Here is a 23,501-nt window from a genome sequence, read left to right on the forward strand (position 1 = left end):
TGGTTTCTCCTAACATTGGTAATATTGATATATCGGATCATGCTCTAATATCTATTGTTTTACAATTTAATATAAATTTAAATTTAAAACACAATGAATACTGATATTGTTATTAATGAACAAAACAAACTGAAAATACTAGATGCTAAACAGGATTACTTTCAGCTTAACCCAGAAGGTTCTACTTCCCTGGTGAATAGATGGGATGCCTTTAATGCTTATATTAGAGGTGCTTCTATCTCTCTCAAGCGTATGAAAATAAAACCTTTAATGTAGGAATTAAAGAATTGGATAAGCAAATTACAAAATTTGGGAGGCTTTTTATTACCTATGATGATCCTCAATATAAATTCAAATTACGAAAACTCAGATATGAATTTAATCCATACTTAGTAGAAGAGCTGGTATTCAACGTTCCAAATCCAAAGCTAAATTTAGTTTTAATGCTAACAGATCTGGACAGCTTTTAGCTAATTATCTACGTATCAAAAAAGATAAAGCCCAAATAAATTTTAAACTGCCATATCACAGAATGATATTGTTAATGAATTTGTAAATTATTATACTAGTTTATATAATCAACCTAGTTCTATTGATTCTTCTTTAATTAATTCTTTTTTATCTACATGTGGATTACCCAAAATTTCTCATTTAGCTAAAAATAAATTAGACCTGCCTATTACTGAAGATGAAATTCGATTAGCTATCAAATCTCTCAAGCAAAAAAAATCCCCTGGACCTATAAAAAATTTCAAACACAACTTACTTCTCATTTATTTAAATTATTTACCTCTTTTAGCACTACAGGGACTATTGCAGGCTCTTTTACTGAAGCGTTAATTGTTGCATTGCCTAAGCTCAATAAAAATCCTACACTAGTTTCAAATGATGGCCCTATTTCCTTATTAAATCAAGATTGTAAGCTAAAGGCCAAAATACTTGCTACCAGGTTAACCACTGTTTTAGATTCTATTATTCATCCAGATCAATCTGGGTTTATGAAAAATAGATATTCTGCTAATAACACAAGAACATTATTACATGTTATAGAACAAGGGTTTAATTTATCTATACCAGCAGGAGTGTTAGCACTGGATGCTGAAAAAGCCTTCGATAAAGTTCATGGGCAGTTTTTATTCAGTACTTTATTTGCATTTAATTTTTATACGTATGAAATCTGCTCTGTATTCTACTCCTACAGCCCGATTATTTATTAATGGCCAAATTTCCAACCAATTTTCTCCTTTCAGAGGTACCAGACAAGGTATTAATATAAAGGTGGTCAGTTTTAAAACGCTAGTATACGCTTATGATGTACTTGTATTGATTAGTAATCTATGATTTCATTAAATTGTGATTCTATTTTAAGTTATATTAAGGATAAAATATCTAAATGGTCTCCACTTCATCTTTCATGGTGGGTGAGAATGGATTCCATAAAAATGACTATAGCAACTGCAACCAATGAATTTCTTTTGTTGTGAAAAACCTAATAAAATTGATTAGCAAAAAATGAAATTGACTTTAGCACAAAAAACATTCTATTCCCTATCCATGATCCCAACCCAATTTCCTATGAAGTTTTGTAAAGATATAGATTGACTTCCCACTAAATATCTTTGGTGCAATAAAGCACCTCGTATTAGTTATAAAAAATTTAAATTGCCTAAATGTAAAGGAGGTTTTGGGATACGTGATTTCTTTTGTTATCATAAAGCTTTTATTTTAACGCAAAGTTCTCTTTGGTTCAATCATTCTCAATTAATTAACCCCCCTACATGGGTTTCTATAGAAAGGAGTTTAATAGATCTGTTTCCCTTACCTTCTTATTAACTATGTCCAATAGGTCAATATTTTTTAATAGAGCTGTTATTCTGAAATCTACTAAGTTAATATTACATGATTTTGATTTAATTTTTCAATCACCCATGTCTATTACTGAAGACATGTCGTCATGGTATAATTCAAACATGAAACTTACTAAAAATGTTAGATTTTGACATGGATTAAGAGTGGTATTTTTTTTACCTCAAATATATTTATTATAATAATACTTTTATAACTTTTGATGTTCTACAGGAGAAATTTAATTACCTTTCTCTGATTTACTCCAGCATGAATATTTATGCAATTCAATTTTAGATTCATTTCCTCATTCTATTCCTCTTAGCACTAAATCAGATGTATTGATTTATATTTAAACTATTTCCACCTTACTGCATGGTGTTTCCAGTCTGTATAAAAAGGTGATTACATTTAATAGGTGACAATAATGAGATGTTATTGACATATTGGAATAATGAGCTCTCTTTATCCTTATCCTACAAAACATGGCAAAATATTTGGTTTAATAGTATTTCAGGATGGCTACCTGTTTCGCTTTATCAAACAAACTCATATATTTTATATAATTGTCTATGGTCTCCATTAAGATTATTTAAGGCTAAACTCATCCTGTCTTCTAAATGTTGGCATTGTAATTTACATACTGGTTTGTTAAAACATATGCTTTTTGAATATCCTCTTATATTAACATTTTGGACTGAAGTCTGGGATGTTATAAAAAAGATACTTAATATGTAAGATGTTTTAACATTTAATTTGTTAATTTGTAAATCTTCTGTTCTTTCTGATAAAGTAATTGCCTTAGAATGTAAACTTTAACATTTTCTATTATCAGCTGCCTTAAAATCAATTTCCTCATGCTGGAAAGACGTTTCATCACTATCTGTTCATGTTTGGAGGTCTTGGGTTATTTTTACAAGAAGAGGAGCACATTTAACCTTGTATGGTGTTATTCATAATTGTATATCTTTTCATTTATTCTGAAAACCTATTGATAATTATTTATCTTTTTAAAATGTTTTCTTTATGAGTTCAGTATTTATCAATATTCTTGTATATTTTTATCTGATAGTAGTTCTATATTATGATTAACAATTACTTATGTATATTGTCTTTGTTCTCCCCTCCTCCCCTTTTTAATTTACTACAATAATATATTATATTATATTGTACCTGTTATAACCCTATTAAGGCTGTTAATTGTCACAGATTCATATTAGGTACTTGTATTGTACTATTTTTGTATTGTCTTTTTATTAAGTTACAATTCAATAAAATATTTTTAACACAAGAATAGCCTATCCTTTCCACTCCTAGTCACCTTTAAGTTACTGTCTGGAAGTAAGGCATAAACCCCAAATGCAGAGTCATTCACAGTCATGTGACTCAGGACAATGGCAGAAGGCACAGATGGTTGGTACAAGATAATGCCAGTTTTTTAAACATGGTATTTTCAGAATTATGACCTAAAATCCGACTTAACCTTTAAAGAGGATTTTAAATTACACATTCATTTGAGTGTAAACAGCATATCTCTTATGGCTCTCAATTCAAAGTTAGATCTTATTAAATGCAACAAGGTAAAACAGTGTTAGTAAATGGGAGAGATAGGCCTTACAACAATAAAAAAAAAAACTTTAGAGTTGTTCACTGTTTTTCACTGCTAGGGCACATATAACTTAAGTACACATATCCTACTTTTTAAATACAATGCACCCTGTCCTATGAGCCTTTAAGACTTGCCTTAGGGGAGACTTATAGGCATTAAAAAGGAAGATGTAGGCCTGGCAAAAGGATTATTTTGCCAGGTCGAAATGGTAGTTTCAAATTGTGCTAGAGGCTGCAGCGGCAGGCCTGAGACATGTTTAAAGTCATATTTTAGTGTGTGGCACAAGAAGAGCTGCAGACCCACTAGTAGCATTAAATTATTGGTACCTATTAGGTGTAGTCCCATTTCACCATGTTTGAAGGAAAGGGCACAAATACTTTAGCACTGGTTAGCATTGGTAAAGTGGACAGTGTCCTAAAGCTAATAAAAGCAAATTCAGATAAAACAGGGGTGAATGCAAAACGTTTCGGGGAATATCACGCCATGGAAGTCAGGTCTAAAAAAGCCTCTGCACTGTGTAAAGATAATATATGACAGAGAATTTGTGGGTGTAGCCCAAATCTCACTGATATCCTCAAAAATGATAACCTCTATGAGCAGAAACAGTTCAAAGTTGTGCAAGAGGGGAATTTTGCAGAAACATCTAATCCAGTACGGTATGAGGGTGTATATATATTTATAAATAGGTGTGCCTTGCTTTAAAAGATTGTGTCTCAAAATGCATCCATATTCATGTGTATTCTGATAAAGATCAAAGGGGCATTTGCATTCACAAAAAGTAACACAGTTGGTGGCAGCAAATTTGAAGACGGTGACTTATTAAATGAAGTTGGCAATAATACCAAATAAGAATCAATGAAATAAACTTACAATAATGGTCGCATAAAGCTCCATAGGGTCTGTTTTGGCACTATGAAGTTTTTGGGGAATCATGAGGCAAGGTTGCATCTTTTGGATTGAGAGGGCAACTTTAGCTTAGGTTCAGTTTATTTACTCAGAATTCAAGTGCTATTGATGTTTCCGATTTGCTGAAGTGAACTAATGTAGGATATCTTAAAATGCTGCATTGGTGTATAAAAAAACATTCATCAAATTGCAGTCCATATATGAAGGAATTTTAATTTTACCAGTGAAAAGCCTGAGTTTGTCTACTTTTGAACCTCAGGATTTTGAACCTCTGCTGTGACATCGGACCTCTGAATGGAGTCTCAGCCACTGTAATGCTCTGTTTATAATGGTTTCAAACTACAACCTCCACTGCCCCTCATTTTAAATAAGATAAGCTATTGAAGAACTGTGATAAGAGGCTCTGAGCACACTGCGCTACATGTGTCACATACATGTACACACAACCTACAGTGTTGGTTTAACCACGACTGTACTCTGGCTTATCACGTTTCTAAGATTGGCCCAAGCAAAGACACCCAGAGACTGATTGCCCTGCGGAAACAATACAAAGCAGGAGGTGATATCTGAACAGTGGGAGTTATTAGCGCAGGTAGCTTTTCAGTAACATAGTAAGCGCTTCTGGATAAATGTTTTGGATATGAAGCGCAAGAATCAGCCCATTTCCTCAATTTCTTGTCACATTACTAGTGAGGTATTTGAGGCCCATTTTGGGAAAATCTATGCTACCCCTTCATCTGAGTGTGATTTTGAAATAAACCACAGTTTGTTGAAATGCATTAGGATAATCCTGGGTGAGGTGGAATTGGCTATCGATTAAAGTATCGGAGAAAGGCTTAAAGGCCCGATGGCGTTCCAGTTGATTTAATGAAACATAATATCGCTTTTTGCCCCCCCCCCCCTTTTGACCAATATATTTAATAACCTTACTTATTCTGAATTGCCTGCTTCATGGCGTACGTCACTTATTGTCCCTATGCTTAAGAGTGGTAATTGTACAGACCCCAGCTGCAATATACCCATTCCATTGATCTATACCACAGTTAAAATCATGTCATGTAGTTTATAACAGAGTCAAGGAGTGGGTCAAACCAAAATCTGTATTATATCAATCACAATATGGGTTTAGAAATAAGATAGAGACAATTGAGCAATGCCTAAACTTGAATTTGGAGCTTGGTAAATCTACTGTTGCTAAGCAGACACCCGTTTACCTGGCTTTTATGGATTTGTCTGCCGCATTTGATTGCCTTGACTTTAGGTAATATTATTATCTCTGGTTGGACAGAGCATTTGTGCACTTTCTGCATATTTGCACATTGATATGAGAGCCAGGGTCAGCTTAAGTGACATGGGAGGAGTACATAAGGAAATAGAGATCTACAGGGGTGTGAACAAGGATGTGTGTTGGCTTCTCTTTTATTTATTTCATACATTAATGACCTTCACGCTTTTTAACAGGAATTATCAATGACATTCCAAAATTCAGAGTTAGGTTAGTACCCATATTCCTATAAGTGGATCGCGCAGTGCGTACTGCATGTACCGTAAAGATGCTGCGTTCTTTAGTGCCTTGCTCACTTTGCCCCTGGATTCAAGCAAGCCTGGCTGAAGACGGCTGAAATGCCAGAAACCAGTCCTAGGAAGCTTGTTTTCGGTCCAGGGAAGGCATGGCTTGACAATTCGGGTTGGACTGTTCCCATGAGGCACAGGGTCAGACTGATTTGCATATGGCCATGTCTGAACTGGGGTGGCAGAGTGGGCTAAAGAACGGTGATGGATTAAAACCAGATCTGTTGACTGGGTGTGAGTGTTTGATTGGTTCAGATGCTCCGTCCATCACCACCCCCTTTTGTATCTCTTGTGATAATGGTCTTCGAATCCCCTACTTGGCATAAGTCAATATGGAATTGGCATAAGTCAATATGGAACTCCGAAAAATCGGTCTGCAGAGTACCTTGGCAGAGCTAGATATATTCACAAGTCTTAACAAAAAAGAGGTAGCACTTGCACTTTGTGATTATGAGGGGACTTGTTGCCTTAGAAGAATGGAAGGGAAGACGCAGATTATGGCATATCAATCTCTGAAAGCACTGACTTGCCCCACAAACTATCGTTGGCTTCAATGTGGATGATAGGAACGTTCATTGTTGTTTCTCTTAAGAACTGACACTGTCAAATACCAGTTGTGTTTCCCCCTTTGTTTTAAGATAAACTTAGCTGCTAATCCCTGCGCTTGTGATGGGAAAAGATGTCAAACAATAATGCATTTTATGTTTTTTCGCAAATGTTATGTAAGATTTACTAGAATGTATTTATTGCCACGTTTTAAAAAGAAACTTTGTAATGTCAGGCATTTTAATGATGCTTTACGCTTCTTTTGCAATAACCTGATGAAGAGGTTTGCCTTTATGTGGGCTGCTTCTTAAAGCATGCTGTAAGTGCTCAAGGTACAAGGCCAGACTGGCCATAGCGGGCACCAGACAATCCCCCGGTGCGCCGCACTGGTGGCGGCCATTTTTGTGCCCCTGGGGGCCGTTTTTGTTACAGGGCCCAGCTGCAAAATCAGCCCTGTAACAAAATCGTCTGAAAACTGGCCCCGGCACAGAGCTGGGAGACACCTCTAACACCTCCGAGTGGGGAGGGGTGCGGCCGAGCACTTTGCCAGGGCCGGTTGTGGTTCCCAGTCCGGCCCTGTCAAGGTACATACTATGCTGCTATAATTCTGTTGTCGATCCATGATGCTATTTCTTCCTATTAAATGTTGCTTGATATTTCATTTCTTTATGTTTTCTGTTTAACTGATGTATTTATTGATGTTACTTTTATGGGTGAAATCTGGTCCGAATAAAGTTTATTTGAATTTGAACATGTACACGCATGAAGGCTGAACAAGGAAATCTAGTGTCTGCCTCAGCCTGTCATCTGCACACAGGTAATACTATGAAAGATGGGGCCCGATTTAAATGGTTACTATTCAACTGTGGAGGGAAAGAAACTCTTTTAATCCTTTTAGGTAAAGTGTATAAAATATTGCACTTTCCACACTTTATGTTTAAACTTGTGAAGAAATGTAACTTTGGGAAGAAACATGGTACAAGAATCAGAGTCATTGCCTTATTTCCATTTTTCTTTGCCCAAAATCCAGATCTAAGGTTATTTTTTTTATCATAGATGGATTCTTTCATATAGTTATGTAAGATCATATTCTCTGAGCCAGTGTGAGGATGTGGGTGCACTATATGGCATGGTCATGCAGCCTTACACTGTAATACACTTGCAAAAACCGTCTTGGATCCAATCAGGCTAATTTGCAAAATCGTAAGCTCAACCCTGGGTAACTATGGCTGTGAGCAGCAAGACTTAAACAAAAAAACTAGTGTAAAGCATTTAAGAGTCAAAACAACGAAATAAGAATGCCACGCAAAAGAAATCTGACACCTATTTATGAAAATAGATTATATTCCTATGATTTTTTAGAGTCTAAGATAAGCAAAATCCACCAGACTGTTTCGGAGATACATATTTTTAAAGGAAACTTAAATCTCAATTAAAACGCAAACAATGATTTGAAAAGTGTATAAGAGTTGAGCTTGATTACTCCGGCCTGGCTTGGACAACTAGATCCGACAGGGAGAAGGTCTGGGGGGCAAATAAGAAGTATTTGGACAGTTACCTGGCCACCAAAGCGTTTTCCAGTCCAGTTCCAAACTTTACAGCACAACCGCCATAGACTCCAATGGAATGGTCCTGAAACTGTGGATGCAGGAGATAGAAGATGCTCAAGGATGCTCTGTGTACTGTGCTGTTGAAGGGTTATTGCAGCTATTCCTCAGTCATAAGTAGGGTGAGCTACGGTGACTTTGGCCACAGGGGCCAGAGTCCCTTGAAGCCCTCTTTAAGAAGTAGATGGCCAGCTGCGTCCGGGCTATTGGTCTCTGTACACAGCAGTCCCTACTATGTCCTTTAGAGGAGGCTGTTGTCCCTCTTGGCTGACCAATCTGGACTCAGACTGCACTCCAGGGTCCGGGTGACTCAGGTGCAACTTTTTGCCATCAAGAATTGGTCTCTTGGGGCACCCAGCGGGAGTCAGTGGTGATTCATCCGAAGTAGCTACTGACTTGCTGAGTTGGGATAACACAGCTTTGTTGGCTCTGGTGCTGGTTCCAGAGGGTCAGGAGACTGACTATTGGAGTAATTTCTTTGGTCTCGGGATTGTGAACTACTTTTGCCCAAGCCAGGAGCCACATGCACAGTCCTCTCTTCGCTAGCCCAATGTGCAGCAGGAGCAGTCCAGCAGAATGTGCAGCCTCTCTTTGTCAAGTCCAGGGGTTAGCTGGGCAGTCCTTTCCCCAGTTATGGCGTGATCTGCGGCTCAAGGTGCTAGGAGGGCCATATTTATCATCATAATGTGCCCTGGGGAGATAATGCGGTTACTTAGAACTTGGCTACCAGGTCCCCTCCCTCTTGGTGATGACTTTCCAGCTATGTGTGGCATCTAGCAAATTCAAAGTGCACTATTCTGCCAACTCTGAAGATGTCTGGAGCTTTCCTTGGATGTTATGAGATTGGTAGCCCACCCAAGAGTTGTTGCTACCTGGGTGGCTACACGCCCACGGAAAAACCGACTTGAGCACTGGTCTTCCCGCTCTGTCCCCACTGCCAGCCTATCTACCTGAACAAAGGGCAGCCCCTCAAGAGTGTGATTGTCATTTGCCCACCAAAGGCAGCTTCACCTTTGAAGCTCGCTTTTTGGGCAAACACCCTGAGTGTCTTCCAGGAAAGATGAGGTAACACCTCACCCTGTAACTGGCTTGTAATGCTCCTAAGCCTGGGTGTCATTCACACTATTTCGCAGAAGGGTAGAAAGTTGTCTGGTGGCCAGTGACCGTGTAAGGCTACTGGATAAACTAGGTCACAGAATGGAAACTTTCTAAAAGTTGTATTTCTACAATAGTGACATTAAATCTGACTTGTCACTGAAAGAACAAACGGCAGACCAAGGCCAAGCACATCCAGTCCACATGTACTACCAATTCATGAGGCGGTGCAATCTCTTCCCACACCCGCCATCTAGGGGTGTCAAATGAGAGCCAAGTTCAAAAAGAAAGTTGGAAGGTGCACTTATTCCTAAGTCAATACAGGCAACGTAAAGAATTATTCCATGATTGTTTCCCTTTATGCAATAGATTTTTTTTAACTGGCACACAGCCCAGGCGTTTCATTCCTGATTCTTTGCCAGAGGGAACTTCGTCAGGGCTCTTATCTGTTATATCTGGAAAATACCCATAGGGGTCTGTATGTTATGAAAATCCAATCACATAGGGCATAAGGTAAGCCTCAATTTGTGGTATATACATTATGGCTCTCTTATTATCCTGACTGGCTACTGCTTCATAGGCTATGCATGACTACTGAGCATACAGATAAAGAAGTTCCAGAAATTCCATAACCAAGCAGTTAGATCAACTACTGAGCCTTGGTTCTCTCAAAAATGTAGACTTCAAAAACATTTTTTCCGTTGGCAAGAATGTAGGTGGAGGATAATTATATCACAGAAAAAGAGACCTATGAAGGCACTATCACAGGGTGAAAGAATTGATTCATTAAGAAAAAAACTCTCTATTTTACCCATAAAATTGAAAAATCTATAAACTCCTTTAAAGAGCTAATAGCTACAGTAAAAATAAAATGGCCAACCTCCTTGAAGGAAAGAACAACATGGCCAACTAATCCTTCTGTAATTGACTAGCCTCTTTTTTCCAAGCCAAGGTAAAAGATGTGTATGATATCTTTTCTGCCAATAATAGGCAACCATCTATTATTCCGGATGTAGTCATCCCTCCCAGTGTCCCTGACCCAACTGATCCTTTCTTGTGTCCTTACAATGGCTCCACGAGTTTTAAAAGCCCAACTATACTATCAACTTTTTCCCAAATAACATTAGATCAGGTCCAGAGTGTACTTAATATCATCAAATCTGTCTTCCTATTGAATCCATCCTCTTCTCCTTCTCTACTTTCCAGTTCCCTCCAATCTTTCTTTGGAAGCCTCCCTGTGCCTGTTGCAATTAATCTTGGGAAGCTGGGGAGAGTGACAGAAGCACCAAGAGCGGCCCTGGATTTTTAAAACTGGCCTCCGAGAGCTCTAGCTCACTGGGGTAATGCCCAAGGTGTGCCCGACCCTTGGTCTGTAGTCTAAAGATGTTAGACAATTTCCCTTCATGTCTGAAACCACTGCACTGACTCGCAGAATCTACAAAGCTTTACAGGAATCTGTTCATTGTGCCCCTTACTTAATTTTGATGGGCTTCCTCACTGTTTCTTGACGTTGAATTTTGATTGGATAAATGTGATGCCGCTTATTGGGATACTCAGCACCTGAATCAACTACCCGGATTGTGGTCCCCGAAGAAATCCCCAAATACTACTCTTTTCATGAATGACATTTACATCCAATCTATCATTACTCGGAACCCAGCCTCTGTTGCCTCCTAAAGAAGTTATCTGTCTCCAACAGCTGGAATAGGAACTGACAAAACTCATGTAAGTCTAGACCAGATGCGCCACACCTCCAAAAAGGTAATCCAGAGGAGGCTAACTACTGAGATGAAGTGACTGTCTCTTATGTTCCATGAGGTTGACATACGCTAACATGTAGATGCTTTACAAAACTACCAAATGAAGAAATAAAAACAATATGCAAGTTAATAACAAATATAAAACAGCTCAATTCACTCACTTCATAAAGTTCATGTATCCAAATTCGGATGTGAAAGACTCACCTCTGGCAGTAATCAATGACAAGCTTCCTCTTGACCTTTTCAACTTCATCCTTTAAAAGCCAACAGAGTCATGGATTAATCATTGTGAACATGTTGTTGAATAAATGAAACTGATCGTGTCAGCTTTTTGATATTGAATTAATATGGCCACAATTCTCGTTTTTTAAGCATGCCCTCTGTGCCATTGTGACTTCTGTGAGCTGAAGTATTGTCTACCAAAAGTGTAAAAAATTACAAATGAGTCAACAAAACAAGAAATACAAGAATACATTACAGAAAGGGCAAACAAGAAGAGTTCCCAATAAAGTGTGAAGAGGGTCCAGAGAATTTTAATTTAAATTAACCCACCATCCACAAAGTATGACCATATTGGGGGTATTCACAAAAAATGTGCACGAATAAACATTCACAAATATATTTGGCACATAAAATACACCCCGCGTGCAGCATCGGAATGAGTATTAATATGTCCAGTTTTTACAAAACGTGTGCAGGAGAGGTATCAATGAGTAGTAAAAAAAGAAATAATTACCATACAGAATAAAATACAAGAACACGTTCAAAAAGATAACTTAACAACTTTTTTATTCCATTATGCAAATGTAGCTCTAAGAAAAACTGAAAAAAATGTAAATATGCGAGTAGCATACCTACTTCAGACTACCGATTGGCGTGTTTATTAAAACCACTCTTTTTTAAATTGTCCTTATAATATTTTGATTCATACTTTGGATCACTGTTCAACAACATCCTATTAAACATCACCGTTTGCATCAGTTTAAGGTGTTCTTTAGAGTTTTCATAACCTTTAAAACGTCAGAACCATCCTATAACCTTTGGTGTCTCAGAGTAGCAGATGCCACATGATCTTTACCTTGGTAGGAGTCAGCTCTAGTTGTACCTTTCACCAGGAGGAGGGGGAGTGAAATGACGCAGCCTCTACAACTTTGGTTGCCAAAGTGTTCGCCATTTCTATATCAAGTATGCTGAATCCTCCATGGCGGCTCATGTCTGTTTTCTGAGAGTTCTAGCATCAGTGTGTTCTATCTTCCCACACCCACTCCTCTCCAAGGACCCCTTCCCCTTTGTGAATTTGTGGCATTAACATTTTTAAGAGTAGGCAATGGTCCTAAGGACCACTGCCTACTTTTATAAAATGAAACTTACACGTCACATTTATTTTAAACACATCTATTTAACCTTCCAGGAAAATGGAATGCATTTAAAAAAATAGCTTTATCTCAAAGCGCAATCACAGACATGATGGTCTGCTGATCTCAGCAGGCCACCATTGATGTGATGGCTGTCATTCCTAATGGGACTTATCTCATTAGTATCCGTGAAGTAGATTGATGTACTACACACTAGGAATCGCAAATGACAAAATACAAGTTTAATTCACTAAAAATAGCGATTACCCAAGAGTGATTAAGAAAATGTTGCTATTTGGAAATCGCTATTCTTAATGTTTGAACATCTGGGGGCACATGCATCAAGCTTTTTACCGGTCACAAATGGTTTTTTGAGACTGGTAAAAAGCCATTTCTGATGCATCAACATAAAATGCATTCGCAAAATAGGTAATCACAAATTTCATTTCAACTCCAGGTTGATGTTAATTTGCATATTCTTAGAAAAATGCACAAAATAGCATATTTCTAAGTGTCATGTGGCGCATACACATGTGCACACTTACCTTCTTATGGGGGTGCATCAGGGTTAACTTGTACTGGTGGGTATTACAGGCACATATTCAGAAGGACCGGGGTTCTTTCATTCCCTCCTGCAGGTGGTGGTGGTCCACAACAATGCCTGGCCCGTTAAACGTTTCCTGGACCGGTTTGAGCAACCGTCTGCCCTTCCAAGCCTTTGGACGCCCAGGTTCTTGCAGCGCTTTGTCCAGTCCATGGGTCAGGTGACATCAGTGATAAAGGCACTTAAAATCTGGGGATGGTCTGGTGCCATCCATGCTGTCTGACTGACTGCTGACTGTTCACCCACTGACGTATGTTGTATTGGGATAGACTGTGGCGTGTGCATGTGATGCTGTGCATGGAGCCTTCACCAGCACATGCTATTCTATCGACAGTGGAGCAAAAGCCATCTCAACCGAGTCCAGCATCTGGCATGCATTTCTCACTGCTGGCCGGTTGACCATCTCAACCGAGTCCAGCATCTGGCCTGTATTTCTCAGTGCTGGCCCATTGACCATCTCAACCGAGTCCAGCATCTGGCCTGAATTTCTCACTGCTGGACCGTTGGCCAGTGTCTGCCATTAGTGCTCTTCCAGTGAGCTGGATGAGCCCTCTAAGCCAGAGAGGAAAGCCCGGCCATGCCTGCCACATCAACTTCGATAGGTCAGGGCTGCTCACATACGGGAGAGGGTGCACTGACAAGACCTGGCGTTTAACTACACACAAACAACAACTGTGTTCCCTCAACTATAGGATTTGATTCTGATTGGAAGAAGACTGAGAGTAGTATATGTGTGAACTTGTATGACTGTGTTAGTGTGATTGGTGATTGATGTGTATATATTAGGGTGATGCCTTGTAATTTGTATTATGTAATTCTTTGATCCAAGTAGAAATCACAAATGTTTTTGATATGATACAATGCATTTTTTATAAACTGATTTAATCTGTATTATAAATCATGTTACTAATGTATATAGAAGGAACATACTAAAAAAGGAAAAAGGAAAAATATATTTTTCATATATCACAGAAAAAATAAAAAACAAATAAAATGATATAATGAAAATTATGGATGGTGTTGTACCTATATGGAATAGAAGGTTAATGAAATAATTTGATGAGATTGATCGTATGATAAAGTAAAAAGTGACCACGGGGGAATCTCTCATAAGTGGTGCACTGACAATTAACAATAGCAGCTAGGTGTGAACATCTTTCAAGTGTATGTCTAAAATCCCTGTTGTGCATGAGTCATGAAGATTTTTGCAGCAATGAGTGGGTGCAGCCTTCTTCTTAACTCCATGCGTAAATGTCTCAGGGGGACTTGCTATAAGGCGGCAGATTTCTCTATGTTTGCAGAAGAGCGAAACCTTGCACATGGACAACCCCCAATCAATGAGACACACTCGTTTGTGTAGGTTGGAAGTATTAGCCACAGTTTAATAAGCATTGATTTAAAGCATGAGCCCCCCTGCCTCAATGTACTTTATTGAGGGGATTAAATCACTTGTGACAGTCATATCATAAATCATTTCTGACAGTTGACGGCATATGGTAATTTGTACAAGCCATAGTCAGGCCATAAATCATTTAATATATCATCTCGCATCATAGCCTGTCAGTAATACATCATCATGCCATGAATAATTTTGAGGGTTTGGGAGGAAATTGAGTTTTTGAGCTAGCATTATCACTCTGTGTGGGGGTTACTCCTTTTACTCTTTGTAGGTGTGACTCTTTCACTGTTTGTTATGTACTGCCCTCAGGCAGACCTGGGCTGCGAGTGCTGTGCTTTGTGCACCCCCTCACTGACTGTCTTACCATACCATAAGGCAACCCAAGGTAAGCAGACTGGTCTGTCAGCCCACTGTGCAGGGTGTAGCCAATCCATCACCTTTATGCACATCTCCTTTGAAGCCTCGCCTTCCCTGCGACATTATCTGCTAGCTTGTTAGGTGTGGGTGGGTGGGTTTTCTCCCGACTAGCTTCCCTGGTACTCTGCTGCATAGATAGGGCCTTAGCCAGGGGCGCTTCCTTTTAACCCTTCAAAGACGCCTCCACGGTTATTTTAAAAATCACCACCGGCCTCCCACTGGCTGCTTAGGTCTTAAGCCATTTGTCCACGGTGCCTTTGTACCCCGCCTTCCCCCTCACCTTAGGGTGTGGGAGTGCCACATCTGGCCTTCTTTACTTTCAGGCCCTTTCAGGGCAGCGATCCTTTGTTTGCGCCTTGGCGGGGTTTCAGCTCTGGCCCCCTCATGCCCCCTGCAGGTGCGGTCCTGTGCCTTAAAGCTCATGCACAGACTACTCCCAATCAATGAGACACATACGCGTGTGTAGGTTGATTTAAAGCATGGGCCCCCTCCAACGCGCTTTATTGGGTGCTATAAATCACTTGTAACAGTCATATCATAAATCACTTCTGACAGTTGACGACATATGGTAATTTGTACAAGCCATAATCAGTCATAAACCATCATGCCATAAGTCATTATGAGGGGTTGGGAGGAAATGGAGTCTTTGAGTAGGCGTTACCACTTTGTGTGTGGGGTGGTACTCTTTTTCACCTTTGTAGGCTTACCTCGCTATCTTTGACCAATAATTTTGTTGTACCCTTCAGCAGACCAGGGCTGTGAACACCTGTGTTTTGTGTATCTCCCTCACTGACTGTCTTACCCTTCCATAAGGCATTCCAAGGTAAGAAGCCTTGTCTGCCACCCTGCTGTGTCAGGTGTGCCCTATCCATCATCCTTATGCTCATCTCTTTTGAGCGCCACACTGGCTGCAGGCTTACATCTGAGGGCGGCTCCCTCCAAACATCTCAGTCACTTCACCTGCAGCCTGCTCGCCTCATGGCTGCTCAAAGGTTAGCCCAAAACACGTTTGTCCCTTCTTTGAAGAGGTGCACCCCATTGCAGCTAAAGCACTCTGGCTGCTTCAGATTGATCAGGCCATGCCTGATGCACTCCCACCCATTTGTAATGTAGAATTTTTTAACAGTCACATTCATCTCCTTCCACGACTTATCCCTCGATTTTCAGCCTTGGTATTATATCTGACTATACCAGTGTGATGCTGTCCAACAACCTTGCCGCCTCCAGCAAATTGCTCCTGATACAGACCAGCAGCTCCTTCCTCCCCAGCTTTGTCAGCTCATTCCCCGCCCCAGGTGTATAATCAACCGATCCGGCTTGTGTGCCCAGCCGGCATGCAACTCCCTTGGGTCGCCCCTATTTGCTCCAAATGCATTCCCGGCAGACCAAACCATTCAATGTCTGTCCAGCATGGGTGCGCATCCTTTGTTTCTGTGCCCTGCCTCCACCCGGCCTGGATCTTGTGGATGAAAGAGTGGCTGGCCACCCATATCTACTTTTGCTCAGTACCTGTTAATGCAGACAATGCCAGATTTGCATACTGCATCCCAGACCTCCCACTGCATTCTGCTCCAGTGCAGTGGGAGGGACCTGGGGGTTGGGGAGGTCAGTTGTCTGCCCTGTGTTCACTCTGTGTCTGGGGGGACGTATCCTAATGTTACTTTGATAAGTGCTGGGGCGCCATCTGCCCACTGCCTTGATACCTTCCGTTGTGACCCCGAGACAGGCAGCAGAAGTCGTTGCTCCTATGTGGAACAAATGTGTGCCGAAATAGGCTGCTGGTAGGCTAGCCTTTGTAAGGGCCTGCTTCAGTACCGCTTTGACTTGAAATGTGCTCAGGCAGTCCCCATTGTTATACTTGATCAGAGCCCCCTCTCCCCTGGGCCTCTTTGTCCAGTACCTCCTTAGCCAGCACATTGGGCATGGGTTGGGGTCAGAGGGGCAAAAAAGGCAGCTGGTCAGTTTTGGGCCTCCTAAGCAGCACCTCCACTTTACTTATGATTTGTTATATGTTGGGTTCCTGTAAAAAGTCCTCTCCCACTTCCTGCCTTGGTGGGGCCACTTATTCGCTGACACTGAAGGCCCCAAAAATTTCCAAGGTGAATGCTGATTTGAACACTGTGGCCTGGAAAATTGTCCATGCTTACAGAATCCAGTAGCCCCACCAGCTGCCCCAGCATGTGGGACTCAATCAGAAGCCTTGTATCCTGCGCGTGAAAGGGTGGCACCAGCCTATGCCACCCTTTCATAGCTGCCCTTACATAGTGTGAGCTGGTGTGGTCCTCCCTGGTGGCGAGCTTGGAGAAGTTTGAGATTGCTTCCAGGTGCGCTTGTACCCAGGATTTTGTTTTCCCTTGATCAAATGGCCACTTTATGAACTGCTTGTCGGCCTCACTGCTGCCTAGTGATTTTTTAATGTGGCCAGCCCTTTTCACTGTCTCTGGGTGTGTTGCATAACACCTGTCTTTGGGTCTAGCGCATGTTTTATTAGGTGGGGCAGGTTGCATTTGCCAGACCCCACAGGCTGTCTGGGAATGAGGGCATCCGCTGTTCTGCTTTCGGTGCAAGCTTCTTGAATCTGTCCATATGGAAGCGAGAGTGCATCTGCTTGAGCGTTATTCCCTCCCGGGACATGCCTCACATTTATGTCTAGGTTGCTAACCAGTTGCATACTTACCAAGCACCTGAGCAGTTTTAGCAACTGTGGGCATCTGGAGCTCACTCTGTTAGTGGAGTGCACCACTGCCTGGTTATCTGACCAAAGGGTCAGCTCCATATCCTTTAGCTGATGCTGCTATATATTGTCATGGCTACCACTATCTGAAAAAAGCTGCATAAATGTAATGTTTCTCGGGAGGCATGCCTGGCCCATTCCTGGGCCCATTTCTTTGAACACCATTTGTTCCCTGGAACAGTCCGGAAACCTAGGCTGCTGGATGCACCCGTGTACAGTGCTATCTGCCGGTCAGACACCCAGTCTTCCTTTCCAGATGAGGACCCCATTGAACTCCTCTAGAAATATCAGCCACATACTGAGGTCCTGCTTTACCCCAATCCCAAGTCTAGTGTGGTGGTATTTCTGCTGCAACCCCCTTGTCAACTGTGTGAGTCTCCTCTGGAACACCCTCGCTGCTGAGATAACCCAGGCAGTGAAATTCAACTTCCCAGTGAGTTCTTGGAGATCCACAGGAGTGGCCTTCTCCTTCCCTACTCGCACCCTGATGTCCTTTCTCATGCCCCGCACCTTATCTTGGGGCATGCGGGTTGTGCCTGCTGTCAAATGTAGTTCAATACCCAAGAATACCTTGTCGTAGGGTCTGCTGTTTTGTCAGTGGTCAAGGGGACACCTACCTCTGCTGCCAGGTGCTGAAATGCTCCCAGTAAGTCCTTTCATTCTGTCCCCCAGGCAGACCCACAAACAGGAAATCTTACAGGTAATGGAGTCCCCCCCTTTAAGGTGCCTCTTGTGTAGAATCCACTCTAGGAAGGTGCTAAGGCGCTTGACGTATGCGCATGATATGGACCATCCCATTAGCAATGCTTTGTCAAAATGGGTGTCCCCTTCAAATTTGATCCCCAGGAGTGTCTGGGTGTACAGGTAGCAATCTGAATTTTGACTTGATGTCCAACTTTTGCCATCAGTGACCCTCACCCTGTCATGCATGCTATCTCTATAGCGTCCTTGATGGATACATACCCTACTGTACAGTCTTCTGGATTGATCGCATTGTTCACTGAACTCCCCTCCAGGAATGAGAGTAGGAGGATAAGCATGGTTCTTTCTTGGGCACTACGCTGAGTGGTGAAAAGACCAGGCTCGACAGGGCTTTGTTCTGTAAGGGGACTTCCACTCTCTCTTCCACCCTGAAGTGGAATCCTAAAACCTTGTTCGAAATCTTCATTTAGCAACCTCGCATCCTCCTTCTTTTCATACTCAATGGCTAGCTGCCAATGAGTATGTGGCTGTTTATGGGGAACTTAGCCAGCCCAAAATCCCTGCACAACCTTTTAGCCCTGTGACTGAATTGTCTACTTCTTCTTTTCTCTCTCTCTTGCTTGCGGTTGGATCCCCTGCCTTTCTTGCAGTCCTCTGCTGGGTCCCCCCACATATGGAACACGCATGTCTAAACTTGCATGATGGGCCCGATGTGTACTCCACTTTGTCATATTAATAGAATACTGATGATGAGCCTTGCCCAGCTGGTGTTCCCTTTCAGTTTGTGTAGTGTAACTGCATGTAGAATAGCTTGTGTCCCTTTGGAATAACTCCATGAAAGGGCTGCTCACCCCTCCCAGACCAGATCCTGGCTTCCCTGGCTATCATCATTTTGTGCATATAACCTGACACATCCTCCTCATCCCATTCCATAACCATATGCAACTGCATTTTTAACCTGAACCCTTTATCATACTCTAGCCACAGGCCTTTTGGCAGTGAGGGAACCTCCCTACTATAATGCATGCCAAAATCCTGAACGTATATAGCCTTTTGTCGATGTTCCTCTCCTTTCTCACCTTCATCCTTCTTGTCACACATGGCTAGGTCCAAGCCCTCTACTTGTGTCTGTAATTTTCCTCATATTTCTGTGTGGGAAAGTTGGGGGATTTCCGGGCTCGCACAAATTTCTTACCACCCAGCATTCCCCCAGGTCTTCTGATAATAATGGTACCTCACTTGTGGGAAAGTTGCGGGATCACCGGGCTTGTGGAAGGAAGTTTGTGACTCCCCTCAGATTTCAGATCTTTTCATCACAGAATGTGAGGAAAATGTCTGTTTAGACAAATTTTGAGGTTTGCAAGGGATTCTGGGTAACAGAACCTGGTGAGAGCCACACAAGTCAACACATCCTGGATTCCCCTGGGTGTCTAGTTTTAAAAAATGTACAGGTTTGCTAGGATTCCCTAGGTGCTGGCTGTGCTAGGGCTCGAAATCCACAGCTAGGCACATTGCAAAAAAAGGATCAATTTTCAGTGGAAAAATATGATGTGTCCTATTTTGCGTTTTGGGCCATTTTCTGTCGCGAACAATAGGTCTACCGACACAAGTGAGGTACCGTTTTTATCTGAAGACTTGGGGAAATGCTGGGTGGAAGGATGTTTGTGGCTCCTCTCAGAATTCAGAACTTTCCATTACAGAAATATGAGAAAAATGTGTTTTTTAGGCAAATGTGGTAGTATTCATGGGATTCTGGGTAACAGAACTGGGTGAGAGCCACACAAGTCACCCAATCCTGGATTCACCTAGGTGTTTAGCTGTGAAAAATGTTCATTTTTGCTAAGTTTTCCGAGGTGCTGCTGAGCGAGGGCCTAAAATCCACAGTTAGGCACAATGCAAAAAACATGGTCAGTTTTCAGTGGAAAAATTTGATGTGTCCATATTGCGTTTTGGGCAGTTTGCTATTGTGAGCACTAGGCCTACCCACGCAAGTGAGGTACCATTTTTATTGTGCAACTTGGGGGAACACAGAATAGGAGAGCAAGTGTTAATACCAATTGTCTTTCTATGCATTTGTGCAAAAGAAAGCAGTCGTTTTGAGAAATGCCCTCTAATTCACATGCTAGTATGGGTACCCATAAATTCAGAGATGTGCAAATAACCTCTGCTTCTAAACTCAATAACTGGTTCCTATTTTGTAAATAAATAGATTTGCTTAATACCTATTTTTCACTCTTTATATTTTATCAAATGAATTCCTGAATACCCGGTAAACAATGAAAAACCATTTCAAGGTACAGCTCAGTTATTGGCTCTGGGTACTTCGTGTTTTTGAATAAACTAAAATCCATATATATCGGACATAACGGTATATTACTTTTGAAAATCTGCCAAAGTTAGAAGAAGTTACAGATGAAAATGTAGATACAATAGGCTGGGTTTTTTTTGTGCTCAATTTCAATATTTTTTACTGTTACTTTTTATAGGAAAACCTTGAAAGATCTACACAAATGATCCCTTGCTGAATTCAGAATTGTGCCTACCTTTCAGAATTGTATAGCTTTCCGGAATCTACCTTGGGTTTCATACTCATTTCCACTACTACCTGGAAGAAGGTTGAAAGCACATAAAAAGGAAAAATGGACTATCTCCCAGTAAAATAACAAAACTGTGTTAAAAATGTGGTTTTCTGATTCAAGTCTGCCTGTTACTGAAAGCTGGGAAAATTGTGATTTTAGCCCAGCAAACCCTTCATTTTTGCAGGGTAAAAACCAGGCACTTTTTCCACATTTCCCCACCAAAAACTAAAAGTAGCTGTATTTTGGCCAATTTCTCAGTCCCTTCCAAGGAAATCCATAAACCCTGGTGTGGTATCTTCCACCTCAGGGGGAAAGTGTGACCATGCCGATACCCTCTGCCCCTATGATCACCTTGGAACGCGCCGCTGGTGACATCATTTAGAATGTCACGGCGGAGAGGGTTCTAAGGTGAGCGCCCGGTGCGAGTCTGACGGCTGGCGTGCTGAGAGCCAGCTAGCTGTGGCTGGGGTCTGTTTATTCCTCCTTTTGACTCAATACAATAAAGCTGTTCCGTGTGACCACGATACCTGTTTCTACTTAATTTATTGCGATTCCACACTGGCGACGAGGATCAACAGGACTATGAAAAGAACAGCTATGACCCCAACACGCTAAGTATTTGCATCCGAGGCGGTACCGTACACTGCAGGATAAAGCGAGGGTGACACCTTCTCGACGCCCTCAGACCCCAAAAGGATCCAATACTGGCACTTACCGAGAGCAGACCTGCCAACATTTGGAGCCTCGAACCTATCGTGCTGAACGGGGGTAATACGGAACACTTGTAGTAGCGGTGGTACGGCAGTCGGAATAGATGCAGTGACGGACTTCACAGCGTTCTAAGGCGAGCGCCCGGTGCGAGTCTGACGGCTGGCGTGCTGAGAGCCAGGTAGCTGTGGCTGGGGTCTGTTTATTCCTCCTTTTGACTTAATACAATAAAGCTGTTCCATGTGACCACGATTCCTGTTTCTACTTAATTTATTGCGATTCCACACTGGCGACGAGGATCAACAGGACTATGAAAAGAACAGCTATGACCCCCAACACGCTAAGTATTTGCACCCGAGGCGGCACCGGACACTGCAGGATAAAGCGAGGGTGACACCTTCTCAACACCCTCAGACCCCAAAAGGATCCTATACTAGCACTTACCGAGAGCAGACCTGCCAACATTTGGAGCCTCAAACCTATCATGCTGAACGGGGGTAATACGGAACACTTGTAGTAGCGGTGGTACGGCAGTCGGAATAGATGCAGTGACGGACTTCACAGCACTCCAGGCAAGTTGATCAACACCCGGTCCTGTTCGCTTGTCTTGGTGTGTGTGACTTTTGGACGCGCGTCACGGTCATATGGATTGTCTGCGGCACCCCAGCGTCTGAGGCAAATTGTGCAATGTTCTTCAATGGTGGAGGAATTTGGTGTCAGGACAGCGGCATCTGGCTATGAGGCAGCCTGCGTGTGATGGACTGTGAGGCACTCAGCCGTGTGGCATAATAAAACGACGGTGGAGTGGCCAGCGAGGGGGCTGTCATTGTTTGCCGCCTGGATCGTGAGGAGGCTGTGCGTGGGTTTAGTGAGAACACCCTCTGGAGATCGCTACAGGAAAGGGCGCCTGACTGGAGCTTCGCATGTACTTCCTGTGAGGGGTGGGTGTGAGGTTGATCGAGAAACTTGCATCTCGCTGTAACGGCAACTGCCTGAGGAGGCTGGGAAGAGTCCCCACTCACTGTCAGCAGTTCCTGTTGTTGGTGGAGATAAGGAACTGGGTCGAGAAAATAAGAGATGCGTGGTCAATGAGTGAAAAGACTCTCCAGGAAGAACATACTTGGAGGAACTGCGCCACCTATTGGGCTCCAGGGAGTACTGACCCGTGTTTCTTGTCATCGTTGGCTATTAGCTGGAAACTCTGAGAATCAGGGAACTGAACTTCACTGTGTGTTCTGGTCCTTCGAGGAAAATACCATAGGGAATTCTTTCATCTTGTTGCACAATTTTTGTTGTTTTTATTTTGCAGATCTCAGTGATTGTACTAGGAACGCCCCCTACACTAGGGTAATATGCTAAATGTAACGCCCCTCCTTTCTTCTTACTAAGCCCAGGTGAACCCGCTATTAAGTGGAACAAATGGAAGAAGGTCTTTCAGAATTATGCCGTTATTTGTGGACCAAATTTAGGCCTGGAAAGGAAAGTAGCATTGTTGTCGTACTATATGGGGACGGAAGTAGAGGAAGTGTTGGAACACCTTCCTGATCTAAGTGCGCATGAAGCAAGGGGATTGAATGAATTTGAAATTAGTCTTAAAAAGCTAGATCTAAATTACCTTCCTAAGACTAGCACTATTATGGAACGGTACCATTTTGGTAAAAGAAGGCAAAAGGAGGGAGAATCAATAGAAGATTTCGTCTCAGACCTACGCAAACTGGCAGCCACGTGCAAGTTTGGGGGAGCATGTGAGGAGAGGATCAGAGACCAGTTTGTGTTGATATGCAGGACCGAGCGAGTGTGAGAGGAGTTGTACCTAAAAGATGACCCACCACTAAGGGAGGTGCTTATAGTGGCCAAGCAAGTGGAACATATGATGCAGTGCGTAAATGAAATCAAACAAGACAGCGAAAGTAAGATCAGCGAAAGTAAGGTTAAAGTGAGTGAGGTGATGGCAGAAGGTGACTGTGTGTTGGCGGTTAAGGAACAGAAGAATGAGCAGAAGGAGCAGAAGGAGAGCAAAGGGGGATGGAACTTCAAGGGCAACTGCTATAGGTGTGGCAAGC

General features: G+C 42.1%; 1 protein-coding gene across 1 annotated transcript in view; it reads right to left on the bottom strand.

The window, feature by feature from the left end:
- LOC144762518 (uncharacterized) overlaps positions 1 to 23,501 on the bottom strand; it is a 709,614-nt gene that overhangs the window by 529,770 nt on the left and 156,343 nt on the right. Inside the window, exon 20 of the mRNA XM_078647742.1 lies at positions 11,145 to 11,194. Coding sequence (XP_078503868.1) covers positions 11,145 to 11,194 — 50 coding nt within the window. The remainder of the gene's footprint in view (positions 1 to 11,144; positions 11,195 to 23,501) is intronic.

This window comes from Lissotriton helveticus, chromosome 6 (genome assembly GCF_964261635.1).
Source record: "Lissotriton helveticus chromosome 6, aLisHel1.1, whole genome shotgun sequence".
NCBI classification, from domain to species: Eukaryota; Metazoa; Chordata; class Amphibia; order Caudata; family Salamandridae; genus Lissotriton; species Lissotriton helveticus.